The sequence below is a fragment of the Centruroides sculpturatus genome, unplaced genomic scaffold, assembly GCF_000671375.1.
Source record: "Centruroides sculpturatus isolate CEXI.00-Female unplaced genomic scaffold, Cexi_2.0 scaffold44, whole genome shotgun sequence".
In the NCBI taxonomy this organism is placed as follows: domain Eukaryota; kingdom Metazoa; phylum Arthropoda; class Arachnida; order Scorpiones; family Buthidae; genus Centruroides; species Centruroides sculpturatus.
In genome coordinates, this window is record NW_019384307.1 from 728,430 (window position 1) to 751,725 (window position 23,296).

At 26.1% G+C, this 23,296-nt stretch overlaps 1 protein-coding gene across 2 annotated transcripts in view; it reads right to left on the bottom strand.

The window, feature by feature from the left end:
• Positions 1 to 23,296, bottom strand: part of LOC111619570 (7SK snRNA methylphosphate capping enzyme-like) — a 45,229-nt gene that overhangs the window by 14,348 nt on the left and 7,585 nt on the right. For both annotated transcript variants that reach the window (XM_023361326.1, XM_023361319.1), the window contains one exon: positions 229 to 447. In XM_023361326.1, coding sequence (XP_023217094.1) covers positions 229 to 447 — 219 coding nt within the window. The remainder of the gene's footprint in view (positions 1 to 228; positions 448 to 23,296) is intronic.

Below are 23,296 nucleotides of genomic sequence, written 5' to 3' on the forward strand. Positions count from 1 at the left end.
ATATAAACCACATAACTTAATCCATCCAAAATAAAAATTAACATCAGGATGAGAAAATTGTTTTGGTCCCAGATGAGATTTCAATCAAATAGATAGTTCTTGTTTATCAATATATAAACAATTTTTTAAATCTAATCTATGTATAAATTATTTAAGTAAAACAAAAACAAAAAAAAAAAAAATTATATTAATTAAAAAGTAAAAGTAAATCCTAATATTTAAATATACCGTTAACTTCTTTTTGCGAACATAAGAAGGCCATGGTTGTGCTTCCAGAATCATTCTTCCTCCCGGTCGCAACTGAGCAAACATTCTCCGGAAAACTCTTTTCACACCTTCGTCACCCCAATTTAAGTGTATCCATTTAGTAAGACTCAAACATAAGATAGTATCAAATTCGGGCCTTTGCATTTCCAAAAATTCATCTGATTCCAATACATAGTTTCCCTATTTTGAATAATTTAAAATCAAAATTTAATATCTCAAAAATTTAAATTTAAATAATTACAAAATCATATAATAACATTCATATATAAACTTCAAATATAGTTAAAATGAAATATTAATTTTCAGTTTTAACATAAATAATTCTTCTGAAATAGCAGTTTACCTTTGAAGAACATTTAAAATAAATATTTTAATACACCAATATTTAATGAGACAACCAATGGACAGTTTTAAAATGTAGGAAGAAACTAAACACTGTAAACATTTGAAAGCTGATATAAATATAAGGTAAAAAAATATTTTAGCATTCAAGCATGAAAAATTGCTTAATTACAGGAAAAAATAACAAAAGACTGTTAAGAGGAATGACCTTCAGAAGATTGATAGAACAGTATGGAAATAAATAATGCAACAAATAAGAAAATAATTATTTCTCTGAATAAACTTAAATATAAAATAAAAATTCATGCATATTACAGCACATTATATTAGAAGAAATAAAACTGCATTAAAAGAAAACAACCAAATTTTCTCTCTTTAAGTTTGTTTTTTTACACAAACATAAATAAATAATATAAATTTGTTTTATTTTAAATCTAATTTTGATAATTAAATCAATACAGAAGAAATATTGTTTAATTTTAAAATATTTAAACATGCTTTTTATTTTATTATTATATTTATTCACTAAGCACAGATATTTATTGTATTCTGAGAACATTTTAATTTTAAACAATCTAATATTTTTATAGTAAATTGTTTAAAAATATATATAGAATATATATATGTAATTATGAAATGTGAAACAATATAATTAATTTTCAAGATAGATGGGCTAAATATGAATTGAAATGATGTGATAAGAATAAGGGTAACTGGCTGAGGCCTATTTAAGGGTAAAGTAAGTACTTAGAACTGGAAAGGAAGGTCAAAATGAGTCATTCACTCTGCATATTTGTAATATTTTATCTACTTTAAAATTTAAAATGTTAAATGACTTCTTGAATATTAATACAACTATGTATCTCTAATAATTAGTCTAAGGAGCATATTATATTATCATCAAAATGTCCAATTAGGTTATTAATCTTGTCTGCACTTAATGATGCATAAAATAAATTTCTGTAATTAATTAAGTTTTAGGTATGCACTGACAACTTCTCTATTTTAATATGTTGCACCATAATAAATCATTTAAACACAATAAAATAATAATTAAAATGATGCAGCATGTAAGATGGTTATATCTATCTTCTAACTTTATTTTTATGACAACTTCAAAGTATATTTTGTTGAATTAATATTTTTTAAATTGTAATTTAATATCATGGTAATCAAAATATTAGCTCTTATTTAGCAGAATAATGGATTTTTAAAAAAATATACTTCAAATCATTGCAAGACGCTTAAAAATGAGCAACAGAAAAACTATTTCTCTAACATTTCTAGGACATTCATCACTGGAAACATTTTAGATTCTGTCTCCATGATGATGGGACAAACGTTCTAAAAATATTAAATAAAAATTTATTACTACTTGTTACTAAATACATTGTAGTAAATTTAGAAGACACAGCTACCTAAATTTTTTTAATACATCTCTTTCAGTTTCAATTCTTTTCTAAATAATAATGAAGATAATATCATACTTCATTTTCTCCAAGAATATTTTTTAAATTTTGAAAATGATCAGTGCATATAAATAATTCAATATGCTAATATAAGCTTAAAAATAATTATATGAAATAATTTATAATAGTAATGATTTATTATTCTATAGTTTCATCTTTCATTGACTCTTATTAAATTAAACAGTCAAAACCTTAATAAGTTAAGCAGTCTGGTTTTTATTTGATAATACATTTTTTCAAGACTAAACTATTCAGCATCAGATCATATAAAAAAAAATATATATTATAAAGCCATTCTAAAGCTGTTGGTTAACATTTGATCTTATTCATTTCACAAAAAACTCAAAATCCACAGTTAGAATCCAAAAAATGAAGTTCAAATTTACACAAACATAATATTAATATAATAAAAACAACAATAAAAAAAATTATCATTTGCTAAAAAGCAAGAACTTTGATTACTAACCTGAAACAATAAATATACAAAACTTTAACCTGTGAGATGAGATTTACTTTTTTGTTAGTTAAACTATGAGGTTTGTATGGCTTTATGTAATTAATTTGTTTATCTCAGTTTTTAATTTCACTTAATTGATATTTTAATTTTTATCTTTTCATATGTTAATGTTATGTTTGTGTAAATTTGATTTGTTTTTTGGATTCTAACAGATTTGAGCTTTTATTGAACAAATAAAATTGAATGTTAACCAATAAATGGCTTTAGAATGGCTTTATGATATATTTAATTTAGAATTCCACTTGATTTGATCTGATGCTGAGACAGATTAGTCTCAAAACATTTTATGAAATAAAAACAAAACTCCTTAACTTCTTATTATTCTGTATTTTAAAACTTCTGCATATGAAATAGCAATTAAAGTCATTAATTCATATCAAAATAAAAAACAAATTTTACTTTGTCATATAAAATAGAAACTTCTCATTCATATCAATCAAAAAGACTAAATACACACATATTTTTTTAACAACTCATAATATTAAAATTTATAATCCTATTTTTGGTCTTCCTTAATGAAATCAACTTTTCACTAATAAGATATACTGTATGATACAGTTGAAAACCTTTAACGTTTAACTATTACTTTTTCAGCCAGTGGTGCACTCAGGATTTAGTCTTGGGAAAGTGAAGTTGAACAGATAAAATTTTCAATACGGATTGAACAAAATTCCCACCATATGTAACCACTAATTCATTCATTAGTAGTATAGAAATTGAAGACATGACACAATATAAATAACAAAACAAAAGGATTTTAATTTGGAAAAGATTTTTGGAAAATTTTCTGGCATTTTTCCTTTTTCTTTGGGGAGTGCCAGGACTCTTTAGCTCCCCCTCTGGGTATGCCACTGTTTTCAGCTATAAAATATTGATTTTTTTATGATTAATGAAAAATAATGTATACAAAAAAAATTATTAAAAATATTTTTATACACAATTTTAAGCTAAATTATATTTTTTATAGTCTTTTTGATTGATATATTTGATTTATATCAATAAAGTATCATAAATTAGTAATGTAAATAGAGGTCTTTAATCAGAATGTAATGAATGTAAATTATATAGAAATATTTTCCAATTAAAAGCAATAATATTTGAAAGGAATGAACAGATACAGATCACAACCTTTTCATCATTATAATTGGATTAAATCACTATTTGCTTGTAATAAAATAATGAATACAATATATATATTTGTATTATATAATATTCTGTCATCAAATCAATACCTTTTATACTTTTCCAGTAAGAGGTTTAAGATATAAATGAACAAATGTTTTTGGTTTATTTCATAAATATAGGTAATCAAGTCACCATTATTTGATAACATTAATAAATGAGTTTACATATGTCTAATCCAATGGTTCTTAACCAGTGCTCCACAAACCTACCTCAAGTGTTCCACAAAAGAAAAGATTTTAAAGTTTTTATTCAAATTTATTCCCATTGCTATTCATAGATAATTTCATGTTTCTATTTTATTCAATATATTAAAGTTTATTAGTTTATTGCTTTGTTATTTCTTGAGAATAATAAACATAGAACTGATTATCAATTTTTGAATGTATTGATGCTAGTGCTCCATGTAATAAAAAGTATATAAATGGTGTTCCACAACTTCAGAAAGGTTGAGAACCACTGGTCTAATCTCTCAAAAATTAGGTAATGGCTGTAGATTCAAATCCATTCCATTTGTGTATGAATACATAGAGCTGTACAGAGTAATTATGGGTCCTGATGCTAAGGCCCTCTAGATCTCTTCTCTACTTTGGTTTATCACATTACTTTGTTCTCTTTTTATGCACTTTAATATTGCACAAATTGATTTTCTAAACTTTGTTTAAAAATTAAAATTTTTATTTTAGGTTCTGGTTTCAGTCCTTATAATTGGCCAGGACCCAGGACTACAGCTCCAAGTTTCCCACTTGTTGGACCAATATGCATAGTAGTATCTGCTTATGGTAATCAATTTGGAACTTCCCAATACTGATGATAATAGCTGGCTACTTTATGCAAATTAAGTAAATAACACTACAATTAGCAGATATTTTGGATTTATTGATTCTGACATTAAAAGGACATGTTCAAGCAATTAAAAAAAAAAAAAAAATGAGCAACTTGAAAATTTAATTATAATCAATGCTCTTTTTCTAAAAAAAACTAATATTAATATACATATATAGTGACTGAACATACAATATTGTTTTTACTGAGCAACTGCCATATCGTGGCTGAAAAATAGCCGATTGTAATAATTATTTTTAACTAATAATAATTCATTCAACATATAGTTGAAGTAACAAATGCCAATAATTTAAACTATTGTATTACAAGCAATAAACATTTAACTTCTAAAGCACTTATTAAGACTATTAACAATTGCACATTATCAGCCAAATTTTGAAGTTGACAATGCAAAAAAAAGCTTAAAAAGTGCCTATTTACCTGAAGATAAAACCAACTATAACCAAGTTCTGATTACAATAAGTGTAGTTTTATAAATAGAGTGTTGATTACCCAAAATAATCAGGGTGAGACATTTTGGATAACTAATACACTTGGTAAGAAAAGAATAAGAAAGATAAATACTGTATCTTAAAATCAGAAATTTTGCTAAAAAATATTCTCTCAAAAATATCTTAAAATTAAATGCATTTCAGTTATACTATTAATGATTATAATAATAATAATTTATTTTACTTTGTTCATTCTTTAGAAAAACTATTCCCAACAATTTTTTTTTTTTTAAATGATTCTGAAAGAAATGAAAAGCAAAATTTTTACTCTTTTAATAAAAAAAATTATTTAAGATAAAACTTATATTACTAAAAGTTTAAAGAAAGATTAAAAGTTTTAATCTCTCTTCTAATTTTAAATTCTTTTAGGAATCAATAAAATTTTTCCTGAAATTTAGATAATATTTTCTAAAACAGAAAATTATTTTTCTTTTAAACTGTTGTGTCTATTATAGAGTTTTAATAACTGCTGTTTTGTTTCTATACTTTCTAACCATATAAAATATTTTCAACTGCATGTTTTCAAAATGAATTATTCCTAAAAATTTTTGAGGTACATAAATATTTTTAATGTAGTAATACTTTATTTTTTTATTTACATCTGAACAAATTAAATTATTACAAAATGGAAATTAACTATGAGAAATCAAGAATCTTTATAATTGACAAACATTAAAAAAATATAAATTAAATTTATGACTTCTGATATATTTTCATAATTTTTTTTTCTAATGCCAACAAATACTCCTTTGTCATCTTCATAAGAATGATAAATAATTTGGACCACTGACTACTACTATCTCAAAAAAAATATGTCTGAATGACTATTTCCTATTATCTGTTTACTAAAATGTAATAAGAATAAGGATGTAACCAATATTAATATATAAAACTATTTTCAATTCATTATAGATCTGATCTTGTCAACTTGGTAAAAGACTTAAAAACTAAATTTTTAATTAATTTTTGAAAAGATACACCTTAAAGAGCTTTGTGACAGCCAATAGCGAATACTGTAAACTACTCGAATACTTACATCAAACTAAAATAGTTAGCTTTTATATCTGCCATAGAAACAACTTGCATGGCCCATTGAAATCATTCTTCCAATCCAAAAGCAAATGTCTCATTATTAAATTTCATTTTTAATAAGAAGCCATCCATTAATTACATGTACAATTTAAGGGAGGAAGAAAGTTGCAAAATACACATTACTGTACACCAGGGGTAATCAACCAGTTGATCATGATTGACAGGTCAATCTCAAAAAATTTTTGATCAGTTGCCATAGTATTTGCTATTTACAATTTTGTAACAGATACTTGTTTTGAATTAAAAAACCCTATTAAATTACTTCAATATTAAATCAGGAATGAGAGAAAGTATAAATACTTGCATATTCTATATACAGTATTAGGTAACATCTGTGCTAACTGTGATTGTCACAGATGTCACTATAAACTTACATTACATAGTGATGTCAATTTGTCTAACAATTGATTGTGACTAGTTCTAATATAATGAAAGCTGGCCACCCATGCTATATATCAGGGGTGGCCAACTTTTGTGTACATAAGATCTACTTTTTATCTTAAAAACATGTCGTGATTGACTTATTGTCATAGGCATAGTCTAAGTGGCGAGGGGGTGTGAAATACATACTCTGTTTAGATAGGTAAGAAAAGCCACAATTTAATTTAAAACATGAAGAAAAGGTACTTACACTTTAAACAGAAGAAAAATTGAAACTCAATGTTGTCTCTTTTGGGGACAACCACTTCACCCTTCTTCTCTCTACCATGTCCTGACTCCCGACCTACTCTCTCTGTCCCTCTTCCCGCCTTTCTTTTTTCAGTTTTACGACCCTTTGTCTACATTTCTTATTCCCCTTTTACAACTATACGCAAGTGGATTGCACATGGACCGACAAAACTGCATCTGAGGGAGTCACTACAGTTGTGTTTGCGCGTTGTGTTCATGCATTGCACTTGGTTACAAGTGTAACACATTAAGTCAAGACATTGCAAGCAATCAACCAAAATTCAGTTTGCGATCAACTGGTTAATCGCAATTGACTTGTTGGCCACCCCTGCTGTATATGATAGGGAAGGACTGATTGAGGTATTGTTTCAGTGGACTTTTTGTAGTGATATTTATGACATATGAATTTGTTCTTATAAACCTAGTTACTAATCATGTGAATAAACTATCAGAAAATATTTGCATAACTTTTTTTTACACCATTTCTTCAATATCAAGGGAAGATCTGTGAACTATTGTACATGTAAATAAAGGGAAGGAAGTTTGTCAAAAATATATTATTATACACAACAAAAAGGGAAAGGATCAAAAGTGTCTCAGAAATTGTACACACAATTAATGGACAGTCTCTAATGGAAAATTTCAAATTGATTATATTTGAAATATGACTAAAATTTGCCCACAACCAAAACCTCAAGTTATGTCAAGTTAGCCACAAACTTTTGAATCATTTGTCAGTTCATTTAAAATCATTGTTAGTTAATAATTAAAAAATAACAAAAACTTGCTATGACATTGTACTGTTTAATACTGCATACACTACAGAACCACTTTAATAGAATAAAATAAAATCACATACAACACATTATTTTTACCAAGGAAAGGTTTTTTATTGCAAGCATTTTCGGTTTGTTCAACAAACCATGCTCAAGCATTAAATTTGTTGAACAAGCCAAAAACGTTTGTGATTAAAAACACTTCCTTGGCAAAAAATAAAGTGCTGTACTGTAAGTGATTTTAAGTTACTGCTGAGGGTATGTTTTCAGAGAGAATCAAATAGAATTCATTTTTATTTCATATACTGTTTGATCAGCACTGGTTTTGATAAAAATTAATTTTAATTGCTTAAAATAATTTATATGATTACTATGTAATAAAAATCGAGACATAGCTATTTCTTCTTATAGTAATCTCTATCCATTCATAAATCAAAAAATAAGTCTAGTTTAAAATTATTAACCTAATAAAAAATTTTTCTCTTTATCTATTTATGTATAGTCTTGAATAAAAAAAATTAAGCTTTTATTTTGATATTTTTAAGATTTAAAATAGTATTTTGACACACTTTGATATAGCTCTCACCTATGAAATTCTGTTATTTGTATTGCTTCAGCAATACTATACATGCTAAACATTGATATATTGAAAATATTTATTGTACAGCTTTTCCGATATTCACATCTACAGACAGTAAGGTGAAACACAACTATGATATTTACCATTTAGTTAATAATAAAAATTTGTTTGCATTAAATAAAAATTTAAAATATGTATTTCTGGAATGCAATTCTTGCATAAATTAAGAACCCCCTACATATTTATTTTTAATGCTTAGTAATTTTGACTTTCAAAAATTCTTTTTCATACCAGTGAAATTTAAATATTTGAATATTTGGAAATTCTTTTCAATTTTTTTTTCTTATACAGATATTATTTATGTAAATATGGTAAAAATATTAAATTTCAATCATCTGGCACATATTTATTTATTTAATGAAATTAGTACCAAAAGAGAATTCTTCTTATCCAAAAATGGTCTAGCAACACAAAACTCAAAATTACATAAACTTGCAACTCTTGAAACTATAGTATATGCATATTAAGAATTATTAAATTTTAATGAAAAGATATCTCCAAAGAATTCTTAAAATAAAATTCATCAAAAAGTTATAGAAAAATATTAGTATAAAAAATGTGAAGTACTGTACATCCAAAGTTATGCTACTGTTTAAAAATATATATATTAAACAAATATGAAAATAATTCCATATAATTACTATATGAAAACTATAAAAATATACTAGAATTACTGTATATTGTTTTCCTATTCTAAATTAATCACCATTCAGAAAAAATCATTTCTGAGAAATAAGTATTAGAGTTATTATTGGCACTATTCCAGAATTTAAAAATATCATCAAATAATATATATTAAGAGATTACATTTTAATCTCAAATGTATCTTTAAAATAATCCTTGCTAAAACAATAAATACTAGTAAGTGAAAATTAAAAATAATTAAATATTGCACAAAAAAATCAATTAATTAATGTATATTTAAATAATTATTTTGAAACTTTATTCTAAATTTTTTTTTAAATTTTGTAAAATTTTTTAGAGTAATACAGAAATGATATGATTTAAGCTATAGCTCAGCTTCTGATTAAATTGGAACTATATTTTTTCAGAAAAACAACAGCAATTCTTTGTTAAATAATTTGACTTCATATCAAAATTTATAAGGCAAATCAGACTAAACAATAATAAAAAATAAAAAAAAAGAGAGAAAACTAGAACTAGAAGGTCTAGAACTAGAAGTTCAGACCTAGAGAAAACTTAAAACTATGTTTTCCCTGGATAAAATGGCAAAAGGGGCCTGGTCTATTTCCAGGCCACATACAAGCTCTCAGTCACCCTTGTAGAATCAATAAACAAAAAATAATAATACAACGTTTTTAATTCCATAATCAGAATTAAAACTATAGAAAAAAGAATCAAAAATGATTACATAAAATTTTAAAACTTAATTCCTTTTATGAAATTGAAATTTTAAAGTTTAATTTCATTGGTGACTATAATCCATTTGTAGAATTTAAACTTAAAACTTCATTTCTTTAATGGATTCAAATGTGTAAAGTTTTTAACTTCATAAATGAATTTAAAACTTAAAGAAAATAAGAAAAAATAAATAAATAAAACAGACACAATAATTTATAACTGTAAGGAAAAGTAAACTTACAGATTATGTATTGTATATTATAAAACTAAAATAAAATTGATTAATTTACATAAATATTAAATTACTTTAGTAGTGTTACTATTTAATGTTTTACAGTTTATATTATGAATAGAAAATTGAAAATCCTTAAAAATTTTGCTGAATCATATTTCTATAAAGTTCTACAACACAAAAAAACTTTTTACACAATAAATTTAATTATCAATATATTAAACAAGTCACACAAGCAGGAAAAACTCTTTTATGTTCTTTAATACAAAATATAATAAATTTTGTATTAAGATATAAATATTACTTTATAACATATAAAATCATATGTTTATATTAAATTATGTCATTTGAAATCAACTATACTTTTAATAAATTTTTATCCCTTCTAATTTAAAAAAAAAATTTTTGATGCCATTTTAATACTGCAAATATACATTCATTTACATATCTATTTGGTAAATACAGTTATAACTATAGATCTAAACAACTTTTTTGTAATGTAAACTTCATAAGATAATATGTACAAAAATCTTAAACTTCTACTTGAATGAAAAATATACCCATAAGTTTTTCATTCTAAGTGAAAGTTTCAGATAGGACCAAGTTATACAAATAGCAAATGTCTTTAGCAGCAATACAAGAACATACTGAAGAATCTTTTGTTAACTGGCTTATGGTTAGATTGAATCAATTAAAGGACTAAAAACATATATTGGTGGGAAAAAAAAGTTATAAAAAGTTTAAATTACTTTTAATAAAATATTAAATATTTAATTAAGGAAGATTATATTGTTTAATTTATAGTAGTTGAATGAGTTGCACAAGTTGAGAAATAAATAATGTAATTAAAACATATATTTATTATTTGCAATTGCTGTTCTATTTCCAGGCCACATACAAGTTGAAATTCCATTTCACTTGTCTCAATAATATACAAGTTGATCATAATTAAAAAGCAGATGTTCAAAGCTTTCTGTAGAATAAACTATTAAGCAAATCTCAATCAAATTTGGTATACATACTATCCTCAGTATAAAGTTTTGAATTTTGAGAAAAAAGTCTTTCATAATTTAATAAAAATAATAACACAGACTGCTAAAGTTCTAGCTACAAAACAATATTTAACCAAGTTTCATGAACTATCATGACTTCAAAATTCATAAAATGGTGGAATATCTGCACCGTATTACTGTAATCCAACTCATATCTCTAAACCTTTTACCAGTGTGCGTATCATCACACTCTACAACAGTTACACACACTACAACAGTTACAAACACGCAAGTCTATAGTGACGTCATTGGGTTGGGACATCGTTCCAGATAGTATTTCGTAACAACTTTGAACCACATTCCATTAGAGGATCGTTACCTGAAGAAGAACCGTAACAGTTCGAAAACGTTTGTAACTGTTGTAGAGTGTGATGATACGCGCACCGGTAAAAGGTTTAGAGATATGAGTTGGATTTCAAAATTCATATACTAGAAAAAAGATTTGATACTATTGTTCCCTTAATAGGTATAATATGTATGTTTTCTAACAAATTTCAGCCCTTAAATTTTAAGCACCAAAATTCTTTAAGTGCTGAGCTGGCATTTCTGTTATATCAAAAGAAGAGTTTGACAAGCAATGCATGCTCAGGTAAAGTGAACTATTCACCTGTCAAAGAATTAGGAAGAACATTTTGCAACTCCTTTTATATCTGAAATCTGTTAAAAAATGTAATAAGCACATTAAAAAAGAGGACAACAGTGCTAAATTTCACCCTAGTGGTTGAATTTTGAAGTAAATATTTTTTCCCCAAAAAATTAAAACTGCATTCTTAAGACAGTAGGTATACCAAATCTGACTATGATTTGCCCACTAGTTCTTTCTACAGAGTTCTGAACACTTCTTTAATTACAATCACCATGTATATTATGAATAACAATGTATATATTAATTATTAAAAAGCAAAATATGTAATATAATAATTGCAATATGTGGGGGGGCGTGACTTGACCGTGAGCGCTGCTGGTGACTTTGTTTCTACACCTCGACGTGAATCTAGAATTCAGTGTATTTTTTCAATTTTATTATCTGAATTAATCAAAAGTGTTTAATACTAATAAGAAATAACCAAGTTCGAGGAAAATTAATAATTAATAAGTATGCAACGTTCACCAAAAAAACGTGGTAGACCGCCAACTAATAGAAGCAAACCGGAAAGCAAAAAGACGCAACCAGGTACATCTAATTTCAAGCTTATAACAGACTACAACTTATCAATGGATAAAGAATTACAGGAATCGTCTACGGCAAACAATGGTTCACATACGGATATATCTAAACAAAATCTACAAAGCTTTTCAGGTGAGTCCAATGTAATTAATTCATCTACTCCAATAAGCTCGAATGACACTTTAACAGCAGATCTATGGAATAGGATATCTGAATTGATTAATACTTCTAATGATAAACTATCTGCACAAATGGAATATATAAAAGAAGAACTGAATTTAATTCATGGTACTATACGGGAAAATAAAATTCAATTTGAAAAAATGGAAAGTTCAATAGATAATCTAAAAATTCAAATTGACAATTTAAAATCTGAAAAGGAACTGATACAGTATAAAATGGATACTCTAATTAATGACTGTCATTATAATAATATAGTATTATACAACTATCCTTCGTCAAAAAGCACTTCCAAACCAGAAATTCTTAAATTCATCAACTTAACATTAAACCTAAATAATGTAACTCAGGAGGATATCCTAGATATAATTCAAATAACCAAATCAACCAACCAGATTATAAAACTATCACTTAGTACGAAACAGACCCGTGATCAAATATATAATGCTTTCATATCAAAGAAACAACGTAAATTAATGGAAGACTGGGGTAATATACAGATAGCACCTGATCTTACTAAAGAAACACGTAAAAGAAGAAAACACTTATTGCCAATATATTATGAATTAAGAAACCAAAATCAATCAGTTAAACTACGTAACGACAATTTGCTAATAGACTGCAATAAATTAACTTTTAGTATTAATACAGGAAAATTAGTCTACGTGGATACCTTTCAGCCTTTCTCTGCTTCACCAGAATCATCAAGTTGATATTTACAATAAAATAAAACTCACCAAGAAAAAACTATTAAAAATATACATCCGACTACAGTTTTAAATTGGAATAGTCAAGGCTTAAAGAATAAATTTCTATCAACAAATTACTTTCAATTAAATTATGATTCAGAAACAATAGGTATAACCGAAACTTGGATTATATTTGATTAATTTTATAATTCAGTGTTCTTAACAATGAAAATAACAAGATTACTAGAATTTATTACAAAATGTCGAATTATGTTAATGAAATCGAAACCAGATTCAGCAATATTCCAGAAATAACTAACCTAAATTTTGATATAATATATAAACAAATAATTCAAATAATGAATGATTATACTCCAAAAATGTCAACGTCTTTCAGGGATACGTGAATCTTTTAACATCTCCCGAATACTCCAAAACGACTCATCTCAAGATTATAGAAATATTTTAAACAGTCTGAACTGAATAAAAAAGATCTCTACAGTCTGTATAACTTTTTCATTGAAATCACAAAAATGTTGTAAATCTGAGCCAGTATATTAAATATTACCAACATTGTACATCTGACTGTTAATGTAAATAATATTATTATAACTATCAAATTGTTTGATACTGATATCCTGTATATTATGTAAATATTATTAAAAATTTATAATATCCCATTGTATGGCCCCCAGCAACAGGGACACTTCCCTTTATGCTAATAAAGATTATTATTATTATAATTGCAATATGATGAATAATCTTTTATTGATTACCAATTTCTTTAAAAAAGTTTAATATGTATAACAATATTCTCTCAATGATATTTCATAAACCAGAATAATTTTTAAAATATTAATACTTTTATCTTGAAATTTAAAACAGACTTAGCAGTTACTTTCAAAACTTTGTGTACACAAAGATGAATGATTTTTGTAATATAATTTTTATGCAATATCAATTTAAACATTTTAGAGAAAATTTATGAAAAAAATTTCTTTCCACTGCTGAATGGCAATGAAAATTTCATCATTTATCTGAAAATGTCAGATTATGCTTAAAATACCTGAAAATATATATTAATGAATAATTTGAAAATCTATTTACTAAGTAACTGATTGGGCTGCAATTTGAAAAAATTGCAGACCTATAAATTCCCACTGTTGCCTGTCTGTCTGTCCTTCCTTTATCTCAAGAACAGAGTTAAATAGATGAAAGCTGAGACCAGATATGGAAAGATTAGGAACAGAATGTCCCCAATTAACTATATACAAAATTCTAATACACAGGGAAAGTCACACTATTTCAATTCAAAAATTTTTTCTGATAAGAGTTAGGTAGATGACCAGCATGACTAAATTGCTAACAGGAAAAGTGTGATGTACAGGGTCAAGACACTACTAATTTGAGGTGGAGAGCATGTATTTTAAATTAAATAAATTTAAAAAATATGATTAAATATTGCAGTCTGGTATTGTGACAATGTCACAATAAATAAATGCTCATTGAATTTATATTAGATGAAACAAAATTAAGATCTACAGTAATATGACCAATTAATTTTAAGTCTCAGTTAAATTAAATATTAATTACAGTATCAGTTACTATTAAATGAATATAAATAGTATATAGAAAGTGAATATTTTTTAAATAAAAATTAAGCTCAACCAATCAATTAATTGTTCTGTGTACCATATACTTGAAACTAGAGAAATCAAGACAATCTCTTCAAAATTAAATCAACTATTTTTAGAGTAAGAAATTATCTAATAAAAAAACCAAATGATATGCTGGATTATACTGGGATATAATATGGCTACTATTTAATAAATATTCAGTCATTTTTCCTAGAGGTATATGTTAGGAGCCATCTCTTGATAAATTTAATAATTATAAATAAATTAATATTTAATTTAGAAAACTCTGGAATAAAAAGAATCCGCAACTCCTGCTTACTGGGCAGATGCATTGCCAGTTATGCTATTCGAACCTCTATATGATCTTTGCCTGCAGAACTATTAATAATTTAATGGTTACTCATAGAATTATAATAGTTGGCGGCACCAGCCAACATATATAAGTTATACAAAAAGATTGTGTTGAAGCTAGTTAGGACTAACTGCAAGTTGAAGTTCCTTAAGGAATGTGCAAACAAAAAGTTATTTCCAATGTCCATACACAGGACTAGCATACCAGTGGAATGCGGTGTGTTAAAGAGAAGGTTCAAAGGTTTAGGATTCAGAACAACCACAATAGAAGAATTGATCAAGAGTTACAGACAACATGGAAGCAAACGAAATAATAAGAGGGATAGAATCAACAAGTTCACATACAATAGGAGGGTGGAGAGAGTGATGGAAGAATTATGTAGATATAAAAACACGAAAACGGTGTATAAAAGAGCACCAAACATATACAGACTGCTAAGAAATGATAAAGATGAAGTAAGAATGCAAGATAAAGCAGGGGTTTATAAAATTCCTTTTGAGAATCAGCAGTTGGAAGTGACAAAAGATTATATTGGGTTACTAGAAGAAACTTGGCAATATGTTTAAGAGAGCACAAATATGACGTGAAAAATAACACAGTTTTGGCAGTCATGGCACAAACAGAAGGAGCAAACTTGAAATGGGATGAAGCGAGAATAGTTAAGACAGTCCATTTGCTGATGATTGCGTTAGGTATGGAGAAGATAGAAATATATAAGGGTAAAGTGAACGATAATTGCTTAAATGCAAAAGACACAAATGCTCTCCCAACGGCCTGGAAATATGTAATAGAAAAAGAGATAGGAGTTAAAAACCCATAAAAATATGGCAGTTATGCTTTAACTAATTTAATGTATTTTCGATATAGTATTTTTTTACATTTGCTTGGTTATATAATGTACTAATAATTTGTTGTTTATTTAATATTTAACCGTTTAATGTAATAATTTTTTAAAAATTTTTGAAAACTTTAAATTTTATGAGTGTTCAAAAGCTTTATGTTCGTTTGTGGAACGATAATTTCCTGAAGATGGCCTATAAGAATAGGCTGAAAGCGTTTGGATATTAAAGTACAGTAAGCTCAGCAAGTGTACTGGTGTTTAATTTCATTTAATTGATCAAACTAACACCACTGAAAAATCTATAATGCATGACAACTGCTTTTACTCTTATTTTTATTACTAGTTTTATATTAATATAGAACAGTCTATTGTGTTTTTAAGCTGTCCAAATCTGTTTATAGTAAACATTTTAAAATTTCTTAATTATAAGCCCAACACCAATAAAATCCAGCAAGAATTTTAATACATAACTAATGTTTTCAACTATATTTAGCAGTTGTCATCAGATTCTTAAGCATTCAAGTGGAATAACAATTTGACTATAAAGATTTTAAAAATTAGAATAGGAATCTGATAGGATAAGCCTTACATCATTGAAGGTTTCTAAGAAATAAAAATTATTTACAAGTATTTATTACAAGTATTTATTTCGTTATTATTATTTACAAGATTTCAAAGTATAATCTCCAAGCTTATGGTAAAGTATCATTGACATTGAAATTCAGAAGTGTTTCTTCTACTGGCCTTATAGATTTCTAGTTTTTTTCTAAAGTCTTCAGATGTGTTTTGTCTGTACTAAAGCATATAATATGTGTTATCAAAATCCACCTGCAATAGCAATGGCAATATTTACATCTCTCTATATCAGAAACCATCAATCTTTAGGTTAGTTAAGTTAGGAGAATATCTGTTTAGAGTGGAGAAATCCACCCGTGGGCCAAATACAGTCCCTGGAGCATATTAATTCAGCCTGCATAGCTTCTTTTCACTATATTTTAGCAACATTTGAGCATATAAACTTTTGTCTGTTATTAATTAATGGATCCCGCTGTAAATACAAAAACTTACTTAAAGAAGAAACTTGTTAAAATTTAACAAATCTCAGCCAGAAGAGAATTTTAGAAGTCTTAAGAAGTTTGCATGGATGTACCTGTACTTTTGTGAACAAACTTTTTTGAAATCAAATGTATAAAATCTAAGTATCAAACACTGCTGTCCAATGAATATGTAAAGGAGATTTAATATTGGGAGCCACAAAATTTATCCCAATTTTGATAGAATTCTTTCAAAAAAAGCAGTTCAAATTTTACATTGATTTATGTCCATTGTCATTCAGAAACAAAAAAGAAATATTAATCTTTGACTATATCTTCAAACCTGTCTCCAGACTTATTTTTTTACAGCTCACATAACCCTTCTCAGAAAAACGTTGGAGACCCCTGCCTTAGAGCTTATGCAGATAGAGTATAAATAAAAATGGGAAGGAATAATTTTATTTGGAATAAAAGTGTCGTCTTTATTCCCAAAATAAAATAAATTTCTGAGATGAAAACTTTAATATATATTTTAAGCAAACACTTCTGAAGTTAAAAACAAACATAAGAAACATTTTGCCTATACATAGTTCTGTATTTTCAAAGGATCCAATGAATTACAAAACTGACAATTCTGAAACAGTTTTTTTGTATATTATTTACAATACTTCAACAAGGAAAAAAGAAAAGATTCTTGATTATTCAAAAAAATTACTAAGCATTAAGATTTTACAAAAAATATTTTCAAATAAGTTAGTAGAAGAATCTTATCACAAATGAATAACAATAAGATAGGAATATAGAATTGCAAGATAATGAATTTTTGTTTCTACTTCTGATATCTGGAGAAAAAGTTATTAGATAATATTTGAAAAAGATCAAACAGGAATACTGTTTTGAAAAACAAAAAATTTATCAGACCTTAAGAAATGATAGAGAAAAAATTTTACAAAATATTAATTGTGTTTTGTCCAATTCACTGAAACTCTATGAACTAAATTCTAAATACAGGAAACTCCTCATAAAGACCACTTTTGCTCGAAACCATTGGTAGTCACAAAGTAATTTTATTATATTTCAGAGCAACAAAAAGAACTAAAGCAAGTCAACTGTTGTGCATAAAAAGATTAATAAGAGATAGTAAATGGATAAAATAAATAGTAACTGTATTTGCTATGATATCTGGAATTTGAAGTGATTATGCAAATAATGAAAATATTTCAGAAGTGGTGTAAAAATATATATTTTTTAATTTACTTATTCAAGTGAACTAAGATTTAAATTTAACATTTTATTGTCATATTGTTATTATTGGAATTTTGATTTTGGTCTTAAATTCTATTAATACCACATAAAAATTTTTATTTCTACTTTGTTATTAAAATCTTGCTTCAAATTGAATGTAGTGATAAAGTTACCACAGTAACAATTTTATTACAGTTCTAGATTTCAATACAATATGTTCTAAAATTTATAAATTTCTATTAAAATTATTTAGCAACTTTAGATTCCAGAAATACAATTAGATATAGAATTTCAATTTTTATTACATATATTTACTCCAATAAAGTAATTTTAAAAGAAAAATTTATTTATTTATTCTACAAATTTAATTTTAAAAATAAATCTTCCTTTGACTATAAAAATGTTGCAGAAAATTTTAATGTAGTAAATATTTAAACATTTAATAAGAAAACATTCAAAAACTTTTTATTAGGAATATTGTTTATGTTTTATGAATCATTTCTACATATATCAATTTGATAACTGTTTCAAATAGTCAAATAAGCTTATCTTTTGAAATTTGATATGGAACAAATAAAATTTTAAAATATATTCTTAAAAAACTGTTTTCTTAAACTTCAAGATGATAAATCTTGATATATTGAATAAGCGTTATATAAAATTAAATAAAAAATATTTTAAAAAACTGAAATAAAATAAGCAATGCAATAATATTGCATTGCTTTTTTTATATATAATATATATGCATATTATATATTAATGCATTTCTTAATGTAAAATTTTATATGAAAATCTGCTGCTGATATATTTCATAATTACTATTAGACTACTTAAAATTAAATTACATTCATTTCCAATTAAATCATGAAAAAGCATTTCAATATATTGCAAAATATATTACATCATTTACCGTATTCACCAACATATTACCTTTTTATTACATTACTTCAATTTCAGTATACATTATTGAGACATTTTTCATATAATTATAATATTGTGTTAATTATTAACTGTTAGTAGAAGTAAACTATATGTCAATAAGAAAAAAGTGCTTTCTAAATTTAACTAGATAATAACTAGTTTGAACAGGAGAGAAAAATATTGCTTTCTTCATCTTTTTAACTTAATAAATAAACCCATCTTATGTAGCTAAATTCTAAATTTTTGAAATATTGTACAGTGGTACCTCAGGTTACGAACGCCCCAGCATACGAAATTTTCAGGATACGACATGAAATTCGAACATATTTTTGCTCCACGATACGAACAAAAACTCACCATACGACGTTACATTAGTTCGCATTTTTCATTTGTTTCTCTTATTACATTATTTTTTTTAATGTATTACTTGGCTTTAATTTGAGTATGTTTTTCGCGTTGGAACGAATTATTTGGTTTTACATGTAATCGTATGGGAAAACATGATCCACCTTACGACATTTTCATGATACGATCTCAGTTTCGGAACGGATTAATTTCGTATCCTGAGGTACCACTGTATTTTGGAATTATTAAAATATATTAAATGTTAATGTTGAATACATGTTAAATATTTTTAGTTTCAAAAGAATGAAATTATTCCCATAATGACACATTCAAATTCTAATGCAATAATATTGACATTTGACAAAATTTCAGAAATGAATATTGATCAACTAAAACACTTTATTACTGCTATATAGTTTGTTAAATAGTTATATTGAGATAATTAGAGTTTGCTGTTACAGTCAATAAATTAAATAAAATTACACAAACTTCTCGAAACCAAATTATTTAACCAGTGTAAAGTTAGCTCCAACTTTGTTCTTTAAATTTTTTTCATGAATCATTTGTTAGTGTTTGTTGGTCATATAAAATCATTTGTAAGTGAATAGTTATAAGTACTTTTAATGTTAAAATAGTCTTTTCCTCAGTTCATTAATTGCTTTTGTAGTGAGGAAAGAATTATTCATTGGAAACATAGTATAGAACACAAAATTTTGACATATTTTCATTAAAATAAAATTTAAATATGCATAAGGTAAAGACACATTAAGGAAAAAATATTCTATTTCTGCTAATAACATAAATATTTATTCTGGAACTAAAACAAATTCAAGAGTAATTGCTACACAAACTTTTTATAGTTAACTTAATCATTTTTGAAAAAATACATGGTAATTAAAAATAAAAAATTTTTAATTCTTGAATCTATGTCCTTGCACTATCAGTTAAGATAGCCTAAAACAAAAAATCACTACAAGTTGATATATTACTGAGCAAATAGTTGTCATAACAGAAGTTTCGAGAAGGTGAAGAAGGAAGGACCACATGTCAATGACAGAAATCAAAAGGCGTGAAAAGAAACTTTACAAATAAATGTAGAAATTTAGTAATTAATCCTATTGCCAGTTACAATCATTTTTGGCAGTGGAAGTATGTTTATTACTTATGAATAAGTAATAATTCTAATATCAAATTCATTTTGTTTAATCTTTTTGTCTTCATAGCATAACTTTGAGATTGTAAAATAGTTTCAAACTAATTTGCATGAAATTCTGATTATTCAAAGTAAACTATCTTGGAAATGTCAATCATTAATGCCTTTACCTTATATTATTAAGAAAATATTTTGTTTAAAATTAATATTGAATAAAAGAATTCAATTCAATTAGAATAATAGATCAAAAGCAAGTTTTAAAGCTAAACTAAATAGTTCTAAATAGTTTAATATCATGTTCAGTAACTGCAATAAACTTGTTTGATAAAAATAAAATATATAATTGATACTTTTCCAAAATGCTGTAGTATTGTCTGGGGTAATTATAAATTTTTCTTCTTATGATTGTACAGCAGTTTGAAAATCTGGTACACACACACACTTTAAAAGAACAGGGGATGCTTTATAATCTTCATTATTGTCTTATGTTTATATTTAAAGTTTTATTTTGTTTACTCAAATCTAGTGCCCAGTTTTTCAGTTTAGGATTAGATATTATCTACAAATGTGAGTGCTACTATCAATGGTGAGAATTTGTGCTTTTGTATTAATTTATAAAGAAGTACACTAAGATAATAAATAATAGGGAGATAAAAAAAAAACTTATTTTGACTGTGTACTATAGAAACTGCAAAGTTTCTATAGTGTACAGCTTTTCATATGGGTCATTTGCAAATACCCCATATGAAAAGCTATAGTAGTAGTTGTAAATATACAGTACTTGTAAATACAAATTGAACAGTATTTTATAATGACAATCAAGAATAGGTCTATTTAACTATAAGCCCTATACAGGCTTTTATTTCAGAATGCCTAGAATATACATAAAGAAAGAATCTCTTATTTTCATATGTAATTTCAATAATTTACAAGCCATATTTTGGTCAGCAAGCCTTTGGAACCTAGAAATATAGGGAAAAAGTAGCATGTTGGATTTTAACTACAGATAATATATTAAATTTATCCCTCACAATATGGATATAAAAAGAGGGTGTTGAATAGGTTTATGGTACACATTGGTAAACACAGCCATTTCCTAGACCTCCATATTCAATTTTAAAACAGCCACAAGTTTACCAATGTGTACCATAAACCTAATCAAAACCCTCTTTTTATACCTTCAACATCTAATGATCCCTATATTTATAAGGTAGCTGCATTTAGAGTATAATAAAAAGAGCATATATGTATTGCTCTAGTCTCAAAGACACTATGCAAGAATTAGAATGTATAAAATGTATAGCAGTAGAGCATGGTTATAGTGGTAAACTAATACCTACATTAGAACGTACCATAGAAGAGAATCTTTAAAGGTATCAGCTAGGAACATAAGACTGCGATTATAAACAATAATTCAAAATTGTAAATGCATTGTAGTTGATTACAACCCCAGATTTAGTACAACTTACAAGATCATAACGAAACGATTTTTAGGTTGTTCGGAAAGTAAGTTCGTTTTTTTCCGTGGAAAAAAAAACAATATTTTTATCATAAATAAATATTTTATTGAATTATATATCGACCATTTTGGTCAAATACCTGTTGTCATTGTTTCTGTATTATTTTTATTTTTCTGTATTATTTTATTTCTGTTTATTTCTATATTTATTATTATAGTTTTAAACAAACTATAACACTTTAATTTTTATATTTTTTATATTTGATATCTTTGAAATAAAAAATGTGAAATGGAAATCATAATGACTTATATTTTTTATCACCTTAATTTTACTTTTCAAGAAAAAAATTTACCGGTAGACCGGTATTTTAATTTTCATTTACCGAATTACCAGTAAATGAAAAAGTCTGTAAATTTACAATCCCTAGATAGTACGTCCCATCTAAGTTATAACAGTTTTTGACAAGTTACCAAACTTGTGTGAAATTTGACATTATTATGGTAAAACACTAAACCTGTTTTGTTGATCAATTCTGGCCTCCTTTTCTGTTTGATGATATTCCTCAATTTGCTTACTCGATGGCAGTACACTTTCGAATCAATTGTTAAATTGTCTGGTAAAAGCTCCAAAAACAAAAAAATTTCCTTAAAATCCCATCAAAGAGAGCATCTCTCTTTAAGAACATGTGGAACCCATATATCAAACTTTGAAACGAAACCAATTTGTTTCAAGTACTCATAAACAGTTCAATTTGACAAATTTAATCTCTTAGTGATTTCACGTGTTGTTATTTGGCAATTTGCTTCAATCAGTACCTTTATTTTGTTTTCATTGGCTTCAACTGGCCATCCAGAACGTGGTGCATCTTCAATATTGAAATTGCCAGAACGAAATTTTGTAAACCAGTTTTGGCACTGTCGTTCTATCAATACATCTTCTCCATACACGTCACACAATTTTTTTCTCACTTGAACAGCATTCTTACCTTTTCGGTAATAAAAGAGCAAAATATGTCGAAAATGATGCTTTCAATCTTCCATATCTGATGGTACACAAAAAAACAATTGCACGAAATCAAACAAAATTTTTTACAAATAAGACTTAAAATGCTAGCTGTCAAAATATATAATGATAATACGGTTTAGAATAAAAATGGCGGGAAAAATATGAGTAATCCGTCTAGTGATAAAAAAAAACATACTTACTTTCTGAACAACCCAATAAATACCAGTTTAGCCTGTAAATGCAACCCAACTGTATACAAACTACTCAACAACAGTAAGGATAAGATTGAAGATAGCAAAACTCCTGGGGTATATTCCATACCACTGTAT